The following is an 11,294-nucleotide window of genomic DNA, read 5'->3' as shown; positions in this document are numbered from 1 at the left end:
GCATATGTTATCTTATGGGAATATAAATTTTGAAGTTTATATATTTATTGTGCATATAGGGCAGATAATTAGAGAGGTCCCGAGAAATTGACAGTCCTTCATTCAAACTTTGAAAGACTGTTGGCGTAGCTGATAACTTTTTAAAGCAAAAGTAGTGAACTCAATATTCAATGGAATTAGCCAACTAGCCATATTAAGTAGTTTGAGTGAAGCAATAACCAAAATCTATATTGAGCTAGATTGGGCCATACATAAATTTATGACGCTAATTAACACAATGAGTGTAAAAAACAGCATGCAAGTACATCATTATCTATCATTCCAAAGAATAAAAATTAAAAAAGGAAAAGAGAGTATCAAACGTAAAGTTAATAAATTAAGAATAAATTATTCAATCCACCCAAATACATAACATATGAAGATTATGAAACCCATTGAGCTCAACAACAAAAAAAGAACATAAAAAGGAAAAAGAAGAAAAAACATAACAGTGAGCCCAATTATTCAGGACATGACACACACACACACAGAGCACCCACCGAGACCACACTATGAAACTTCCCTATACAATTTTGAAGGAACCTTCTTCAGCTGAATTAAGTGTCTTTTTTAACTGTTGACGAGTGCACATTGCTTCCTTATCTCACCTTGGGATCCTGTTTTGACATTAATCCGACCCATTTTCTCCATAGACTTTGCAAACTGAGCATAGAAAAACGACTGAGGGCTCGAAAGAAGCTGGTTGATAAGACCCAAGCTAGTGGAGTCCGTAGTTAAAGCAGCATCGGAATTGAAAAGACCCCTTCTTTTGGTTAACAATGTGTAGTAGCTAAGATCAAAGGTCTTACGGCTTCCAGGGTCCATCTCAACTATTGTGGTGTTATCATTGGGTGTTGTACACTTGTTTGTTTTGAGGTTAGCTGCGTATTCACTGTCAAGCGTTGGGTCTACTCCCCCAGGGCCGGTCGAATTGTACAATCGGCGTGAAAATGCTGGGCAGTGAGCTATGCCGATGGTGTGAGCCCCTAAAACACGACCAGACGATAGTATATATTTCAGTTCGTCGCAAACACTGTTAAAATGATCAATTGTTAATCCTATAGTATATACCGGATAGGAGGACCAAGTCATTTGTATCGAGTCCTTGGTTGTTGAAAAGTGTAAGGAGAGTTGTGAAGTTGCTGAATGGGCTTGGAATATTGTTGTTAGCTTCAGTAACATTTGAGATCACTCCATCCCTTCGACCTGTTGGAACTTGCCAAAATGGACCTCCCTGTTGGAAGAAACAGCAACCCTTTTCCATTAAATTTGTCTACTATTTATGGTGAAAATTATGAAATGGAAAGTGATTTTACTTACAACGGTGACGATTGAGTCCCTTGCAACTAAAGTAAGGATATCAGCACAAGAGACAATGCCTGGGCATTCAGCTTCAACCAAGCTTTTCACTCTGTCAATGAAATCAAAGCCTCTTAGAGTTTGATTCGGGACAGCATTCTTTTCTGGTGATTGGCCATTGGTGGAGTTTAAAAGCACTGATCCATCACAGCCCTGGAAAAAAAAATGAAGAAGCAAATTATCATTCAGTCCTTGGATTTCACTTTACTGACAGAAAGAAAAAGTGAAAATTACTTACCCTGACGAAGCAATCATGGAAGTGCATGCGAATGAAAGAGGCAGCCAGTGATGGAGCATTAGGGATGTGTTCTTTAACATAATCTGAGATAATTTTCTCAGCTTTGGGACAGCTTTTAGCATAAAAGTTCATCTGCAATTGAGCATTAGTTGAGCCTATAAACGCTAATAGACCAAAGACAATGATAAACCCCGGAAACCCAGTTCCTGCCATTGATAACTTGCTGTTTCAGATTCTATGAGAAAACCTGTTTGAAAGAACGCAAGCAAACTTAGATGCTGTTTAAGATTATAGGCTTTTATAGACATTGATTTTAACTACTCTAAGTCTAAGAAAAAGTAAAAAATGTAAGATACTGAAGCCCGTTAGCCACCTTCCTAATTATCTTAAGATATACTTTAATATAATTTTATGAAAAGAATGAAATAAAATATGTGATTAGTTATGCCTGTCTACTACGTATCAAAGAAAAATGACATAGGATTCATTTTATTTTAATAAACTAATTATTATACGGAGATTAAGCTTATACATGTTTATCCATGTCAAATCAATGTTCAAGTTTAATTACCGTTGTAATCAATATACGTGGCTAATAAGCTTGTAAGGATGTAGATTGTGTTTATTTCTTACTTTAGAAAAGTGTTTAGCTTTCATACGCCAATAATTTATCTTTGGATAAACTATTCCTAATACCACTAAATATTAGTAAATTTACGTTTTGCTCAGTAAAGTTTTTATTAAAATTATTTAACTACTCGAAAGTTTTTAATTAAGTCATTAAACTATCTAGAAGTTTTTATTTAACTCATTCGGTTGTTAAGGTTTTTTTTTTTTTTTAAGCTTGGCTGCAAGTTTCAAGCTAGGATTTGACGATCGGTATAGTGAGTCAGTATCCATCAACGAGTAGAAGAGTATACCTTAAATCTAAGTCGATTTGACGATCAGTGTTAGAGACCGGAGAAGAAGTTGTGGATTTTGGTTCGCAGATTTGTGACGTTCAAAGTAGTTTCATAAAAAAAAACTGAAGAGTAAAAGCGTAACACCCCTAACTTGTATCCGTCGCCGGATTAGAGTTTCAGGCATTACTGATAAAAAACACAACTTAATACTATCATTCAATTCAAATCATGCACAAAGTTATAATAACTCATTATAATAAATTTTTAATTTTAAGAGTAACCATTGAATTAATCGTATAAATCACATTCAGTCATATTAAACACACAACTAAACATGATCAAAACATGCTTATTTAACTCTTTCACATATACAAATTATGCTCCAAAAATTTAATTAATTAATATCAACTTTTTAATCACATATTTGAATCATACATACATCTCACTCATGGCATACGACTTATCAAATTATAAGAAAGCTTGTTACACTACAATTTCACGCGCATACATTAATACATTCAAGCATATATGATTAAAACTTCTACACTTGTGCACATTAAAACTAATCAAATCATATTACACTACTTAATATGCCTTCACATATGCGACATAGTAACCTACAGCATAGCCGAACATACTTTTAATGCTATCCTATTTTGCGCACATCACCTTAAAAACAAAAGCCATTTTTTTTCCCAATTACAGGATTTATACCATCATATTCCATTTACTAAATAATAACTACACCAATTCACATGTTGTGCTTGACTTAATAACCAACAAATCAACCATAATCACAATTAATATCATGTAATCACATGGCAAGATTTACACCTCTCAAAAGAAATCCCAAGTTCTCTAGTCTATACATGCCATACTTTAGTATACACTTTTCAAAAAGGTACCAAAATAGATGTTCGACAGTGTGATTGTGTCGCTAATGATCCCTGGATCCGAGCTAGATTTATAACACTGTACAACAGAGAAAACTTCACACAATAAGCTTAGAGCTTAGTATTTTCATAATATAATAAATTTAACTCATCATTTAAAATGCTATATGACATATTTGCTAACACATAGCTCAATCCATATCGCTACTCAATCTCATTCATAACTATTACTCATTTCATACCATTTCTTTTAGCTCACATGAAAATATATTTATTTTTATTCATTGCAACTTTTTCAACCATATTCATTCATTCTCATACACTTGCTTCTACCTCATACACAATATCATCAACCACATAGGTTTCGTACATACCTGTACCATCTCGTACTTATCTATTACATTTTCCACTTCAACGTTCAATGTATTAATTCGTTCGATCATCTTTTAACGTTCGAGGACATCGCACAGTTAGTGCCAAAAATTTTGCCAAAGCTATAAAATATCGTACACTTAGTGCCTTTACGTTAAACCGAAATTTGGATTAGTATCACACACTCAGTGCCAATTATTTAGCCAAACGCTGCTTTAGTCTCGCACATTCAGTGCCATTTTTGGTAGCCGTAGCTATTTGATATTCGCACACTTAGTGCCGTATATATTCGATCCACATTTCACATACTAAATTTCACAATATCATTTCTATTTCTTTCATCTCATTTAAACATTATTTAAAAACATATGCATTATATCCGAACTTACCTCGGACGTATCAACGACGAGATTAGTCGATCAATTGAGCACTTTGTTTTTGCCTCGGTCTAGATCCGAATTTCTCCTTTCTTGATCTATATACATTTAAATTCACTTATTCAATCTCACATTTCATTCACATAAATCCATAAACACATAGTTAGGCATTTTTTTCAAATTAGTACTCATATTTTCACCTTTGGACATATTAGTCCCTAATTCATAAATACACAAAATACACATAATATCTTTGTACTCATGCTTGGCCGAATATTTATTGAGTCCCTAGCAACCCATATACTTCATTTATTTCACATCTTAACCCCTCAACTTCTCATTTTCACAATTTAACCCATAATGCTCAAATTCATAAAAAATCCAAATACAAAACATATTTATCTATCACATTTCAAAATCATAATCAAATTCTAAAATTAAGGTATGGGCTTGATAAAACACAAAGCAACGTTATCAAAAACGTAAAAATTATCAAAAACCATACTCAAAACACATACCTAATAAATCATGCAAGGGCCGAACTTAATGAAGCTGCAATGGCTGTTTCTTTTCTCTATATTCAATGGTGGAAGATGATGATAAAATAAATTTTATGTTTTATTTTATCTTATCTAACTTATTAACTAATTTATATTATCAACCTTTAATAAAAACATATAATAACATATAATAGATGGTCATTTATGTCCATTCCCACTATCCATGGTCTAATATCATCATAAGGACCTTTCATTTAATAAGCCATAGCAATTAGACACTCTTAACTTATAACATGCTACTTTTACATTTTACGCGATTTAGTTCTTTTATCAAATTAAGCACACAAACGATAAAATTTTGATACGAAATTTTTCACACCTATCACATATCGTGCTGTAAACATAGAAAATAAGATTAAAATATTATTCTTTCTTGAATTTGTGGTCCCGAAACTACTGTTCTGACTAGGGTCTAAACCGGGCTGTTACAATTTTCCCCCTTAGGGATTTTTGTCCCTAAAAATCTTACCGTTGAACAGATTCAGATATTGCTCTCTCATAGCTTTTTCGGGCTCCCACGTAGCCTTTTCAACTTCGTGTTTGTGCCACAACATTTTCACTATAACAATTTTCTTATTTCTCAACTCTTTGATCTCACGAGCTAAGATTCAAATCGGTTCTTCGCTATATGATAAATCAGACTGAATCTCAACTTCAGTAGTTGCAATCACATGCGATGGTTCGAATTGGTATCGCCGAAGCATCGATACGTGAAAAACTTTATGAATCTTTTCTAGCTCAGGTGGCAACAACAATTTATAAGCGACTGGCCCAATACGCTCGATAATCTCATACGGTTCGATGAATCTCAGACTTAACTTGCCTTTTATGCCGAATCAAAGTATTTTCTTCCACGGAGATACTTTCAAAAACACTTTATCCCTGATCTCAAATTCAATATCTTTCCGTTTCAAATCTGCGTAATATTTCTGACGATCTAACGGTACTTTCAAACTGTTTCAGATCACTTTCACTTTTTGCTCAGTCTCTTTGATCAAATCTATCCCGTGAATCTTATTCTCTCACAGCTCAGTCCAGTATAACAATGTTTTACATTTACGACCATAAAGTGCCTCGTACGGAGCCATTTTTAAGCTCGATTGAAAGCTATTGTTATATGCAAATTTGATCAATGGTAGATACATTTCCCACGTACCTTTAAACTTAAGAGTAAAACATCTCAACATATCCTCGAGAATCTGAATGATCCGCTCGGATTGACCATCCGTTTGCGGATGAAACGCCGTACTGAAGTGTAATCTCGTACCTAATGCATCTTGCAATTTCTTCCAAAATCGTGATGTAAATCTCGGATCTCTAGCCGACACTGTAGAAATAGCACCCCGTGCAAAGGCACGATCTCATAAATGTATAATTCAACTAACTTATCAAGTGAATAATCCGTTCTCACCGGAATAAAATGAGCTGGTTTCGTCAATCTGTCAACTACCACCTAGATTGCATCTCTCTTTCTCGGAGATAAAGGTAATCCCGACACAAAGTTCATCGTGATTCTCTCCATTTCCACTCAAGAATTATAATCGGCTGTAATAAGCCCGAAGGTACCTGATGGTCAGCTTTAACTTGCTGACAAACTAAACATCTCGAAACAAACTCTAAGATATCTCTTTTCATACTAGGCCACCAGTAAAACTGTTTTAGATCGTTGTACATTTTCGTACTCCCTGGATGAACCGATAATCGACTACTGTGTGCTTCACTCAAAATCATTTGAATCAACTCAGACTTTCTCGGAACACAGATTCGATCTCAAAATCTCAAGCAATCATCATCACTAACCCGAAACTCTGATTCAAGATTCAATTCACACTGAGCTCGTTTTGCTAACATTTCATTATCAACTTTTTGGGCCTCGATAATCCGCTGTAAAAACAATGGCCTCGCTTTCACTTCGGCTACAAACAAACCATCATCACACAAAGCTATCTGAGTATTCATCGCTCTCAAAACGAATAGAGACTTTTGGCTCAAAGCATCAGCGACCACATTAGCTTTTCCCGGATGATAGTCAATTACTAACTCATAGTCTTTTAGCAATTCTAACCAACTCCGTTGTCTCCAATTTAAATCTTTCTGAGTCATCAGATATTTCAAGCTCTTGTGATCGGTATAAATATGAAATTTCTCACCAAATAAATAGTGTCGCCATATTTTCAACGCAAACACAATAGCTTCTAACTCAAGATTGTGCTTCGGGTAATTCCTTTCATGCGGTTTTAACTATCTTGAAGCATATGCTATAGCGGTTTTAACTATCTTGAAGCATAGGCTATAACTTTGCCTTCTTGCATCAACATATAGCCTAAACAATTCAACGATGCATCACTGTAAACTATAAATTCTTTATTCAATTCAGGTTGAACCAACACTGGTGCCTCTGTTAAAAATGCTTTCAATTGCTCAAAATTCTATTGACATTCTTTTGACCCCTCAAATTTAACATCCTTCTAAAATAATCTCGTCAACGGAGTCACTATCATCGAGAAGCCTTTCACAAATCGTCTATAGTATCCTGCTAGTCCTAGAAAACTAGGGACCTCTGAAACATTTCTTGGAGGCTTCCATTCTAAAATCGTTGAAATCTTACTCGGATCGACTCGTATCCCCTCAACTGACACTATATTCCCCAAAAAACCAAACTCGCGCAACCAAAAGTCACATTTACTAAACTTTGCATACAACTGCTTATCACGTAGAGTCTATAATACGATTCTCAGGTGCTCGGCATGTTTCGTCTCATCACGAGAATAAATCAAAATGTCATCAATAAACACTACGACAAATTGATCCAAATACGACCTGAATATCCGATTCATCAAGTCCATAAAGACTGCATGGGCATTTGTTAGTCCAAAAGGCATAACTAAAAATTCATAGTGTTCGTACCTTATTCGAAAAATAGTTTTCGACACATCTGATTCTTTGACTCTCAACTGATAATAACATGATCTCAAGTCTATTTTCGAAAACACTGTAGCCTCTTTCAACTAATCGAACAGATCCTCAATTTGCGATAAAGGATATTTATTCTTTATCATCACTTTATTCAACTGTCTGTAGTAAATGCACATTCTCATAGTGCCATCTTTCTTTTTCACAAACAATACAGGAGCACCTCAGGGCGAGAAACTCGGTAGTGCAAATCCTCTGTTTGTCAACTCTTACAACTGAGCTTTCAATTCTTTTAATTCGATCGGTGCCATTTTGTACGGAGCTATCAAAATCGAAGTTGTCCTCGGTACTAACTCAATACCAAACTCTACTTCTCGGATTAGCGGCAAACTCGGTAACTCTTCAGGAAATACATCCGAATACTAACACAACTGGTACTAATTTAATTTTCTTTTCGGCCACTTTAGAATCGAGCATATAGGCAAAATAAGCTTTACAACCATTTCTCACATATTTCTGAGCTAACATTGAAAAAATCACTCCCGGTAAACCATTCAGATCATTAGACTCAATTCGGATAATTTCATTATTCTGGCATCGCAAATAAATAGTCTTCCGTTTGCAGTTCACAATAGCATCATGCAACATTAACCAATTCATACCCAGAATTATATCAAATTAATCGAATGTCAACAATATCAAATCGGCCATAAAATATGAATCTCGAATCATCAACGGACAATTCTTGCACACGTTATCAACCAAGACACACCGACCTAAGGGGTTCGATACTCTAATCACTAACTCAGTAGACTCTACAGGAAAAGTCTTACTGGATACTAAAGTCTCACATACATAAGAATGAGTCGATCCAGGATCTATCAATGCAATAACACTAGTATCATAGAGAATGAAAGTATCAGTAATAAAATCTGGGGATGAAGCCTCTTCGCGGGCGCAGTTAGCATAAGCTGTGGCAGGTGCACGAGCCTTAGATCTAATAGCTGTGTCTTTAGTTCCTCTCTAATTTTTACTTATATTACCCGTATTTCTGGGTGGTCTACCTCGAGCTGACATGTTTCTCAATCTCGTACTTTGAACAGTATCTTTCTCAGTCAACTCCGGGCAATCCTAAATAAAATGATCTCACGAGCCACATTTGTAACAAACTCTATTATTATATTTGCCCCAGCATTCACCAATATGACGTCTCCCACACTGTCTACACTCAGGCTTATTGTTTCTGACACTATCAACACTTGATTCCATAGTTTGAGCTTTAGGACTTGTTTATTGTTTCACACAATCTCTATTCGAACGTTCAACCGAAGCATTTGAACGACTAGGTGCATCTCTGAACCTTTTTGACAAAGATTGATACGGCTTACTCATTGATATTTTTCTCTCGTCTCTAGCCTCTGAATCATCTTTCTTCTTTTCTTTACTAAGCTCTTCAGCGTTACAAGCTCTTTCAACCAGCACAACAAATTCTGTCAATTCAAGAATCCCGACTAGAAGTATAATATCTTCGTTCAACCCATCAAAAAATCATTTACACATGATAGCTTCCGTCGAAACACATTCTCTTGCATATTTACTTAACCTCACAAACTCATGTTCATACTCTGTCACGGTCATACGACCCAATTTCAGCTCAAGGAACTCTTTCCGTTTTTGGTCAATAAATCTTTGGCTAATATATTTCTTTCTAAAATCTGTCTGAAAGAACTCCCAAGTAACTCGTTCCCTCGGTATCACTGATATTAATGTATTCCACCACTGATACGCAACATCTCTCAGAAGTGAAATAACACATTTAAGGCATTCATCAGGGGTACAAGATAGCTCATCAAATACTCTTATCGTATTTTCTAGCCAAAATTCAGCTCGCTCGACATTATTATCAACAGTAGCCCTGAACTCTTCAGCCCTATATTTCTAAATCTTATGAACAGGAGGTATATTCACACGTATCGGATCAGTAACTTGTGGTACAATAGGAATTAGCGGGGGTGAAGGTTGTTGAGCAGCTGAATTTGTTCGAACAAACTCTGTAAACCACTCATTCATCATCTGGAAGAAAGCTTGCTTAGCCTCCCCCTCATGGCTACTACTAACTGGTCTAGAATCATTCTGCGCGGCCTCTTGAATGGGAGTAGGCGCATTACTTTAAACATCATCAGCTACAGCTCGATCGGGATCGATTTGCTATACGAAAAACACATTTTAGCTGTCAAGAATCATCACACTATCACAGTCTGTATATATGTCATGTATAGCCAGACTCACAAATGCTACGTTAGTCCTAGAATCGACTAAACAAAATCAAAACATGCTTATTTAACTCTTTCACATATGCGAATTATGCTCCAAAAATTTAATCAATTAATATCAACTTTTTAATCACATATTCGAATCATACATACATCTCACTCATGGCATACGACTTATCAAATTATAAGAAAGCTTGTTACACTACAATTTCACGTGCATACATTAATACATTCAAGCATATATGATTACAACTTCTACACTTGTGCATATTAAAACTAATCAAATCATATTACACTACTTAATATGCCTTCACATATGCGACATAGTAACCTTATAGCATAGCCGAACATACTTTTAATGCTATCCTATTTTGCGCACATTACCTTTAAAACAAAAGCTATTTTTTTCAGAATTACAGAATTTATACCATCATATTCCATTTACTAATTAATAACTACACCAATTCACATGTTGTGCTTGACTCAATAACCAACAAATCAACCTTAATCACAATTAATATCATGCCGTATCACATGGCAAGATTTACACCTCTCAAAACAAATCCCAAGTTCTCTAGTCTATACATGCCATACTTTAGTACATACATTTCAATAAGGTACCAAAATAGATGTTCGATAGTGTGATTGAGTCACTGACGATCCCCGGATCCGAGCTAGCGTTATAACACTGTAAAACAGAGAAAACTTTACACAATAAGCTTAGAGCTTAGTAAGTTCATAATATAATACATTTAACTCATAATTTAAAATGCAATATGACATATTTGCTAACACATCTCAATCCATATCACTACTCAATCTCATTCATAGCTAATACTCATTTCATACCATTTCTTTTAGCACATGCAAGTATATTTATTTCTATTCATTCCAACTTATTCAACCATATTCATTCATTCTCATACTCTTGCTTCTACCTCATACACAATATCATCAACCACATAGGTTTCGTACATACCTGTACCATATCGTACTTATCTATTACATTTTCCACTTCAACGTTCAATGTATTAATTCATTCGGTCATCTTTTAACGTTCGAGGACATCGCACACTTAGTGCCAACAAATTCGCCAAAGCTATAAAATATCACATTCTTAGTGCCTTTACGTTAAACCGAAATTTGGCTTAGTATCGCACACTTAGTGCCAATTATTTAGCCAAACGCTACTTTAGTCTCGCACATTCAGTGCTATTTTTGGTAGCCGTAGCTATTTGATATTCGCACACTTAGTGCCGCATATATTCGATCCACATTTCACATACTAAATTTTACAATCTCATTTCTTGTTCTTTCATCTCATTTAAACATTATTTAAAACCATATGCATTATATCCGAACTTACCT

At 35.1% G+C, this 11,294-nt stretch overlaps 1 protein-coding gene across 1 annotated transcript; it reads right to left on the bottom strand.

The window, feature by feature from the left end:
- Positions 1-354: 354 nt before the first annotated feature.
- Positions 355-1,914, bottom strand: LOC105794298 (peroxidase 3). Its single transcript, XM_012623409.2, has 4 exons — positions 1,637-1,914; positions 1,360-1,551; positions 1,111-1,273; positions 355-1,025 (listed from the first exon to the last, which is right to left on the bottom strand). Exons 1-4 carry the CDS (start codon positions 1,847-1,849, stop codon positions 610-612), a joined length of 984 nt encoding a protein of 327 aa, XP_012478863.1. The 5' UTR covers positions 1,850-1,914; the 3' UTR covers positions 355-609.
- Positions 1,915-11,294: the final 9,380 nt, after the last annotated feature.

Source organism: Gossypium raimondii, chromosome 3, assembly GCF_025698545.1.
Source record: "Gossypium raimondii isolate GPD5lz chromosome 3, ASM2569854v1, whole genome shotgun sequence".
Lineage (NCBI taxonomy): Eukaryota > Viridiplantae > Streptophyta > Magnoliopsida > Malvales > Malvaceae > Gossypium > Gossypium raimondii.
This window is presented reverse-complemented; position numbering and strand designations above follow the sequence as displayed.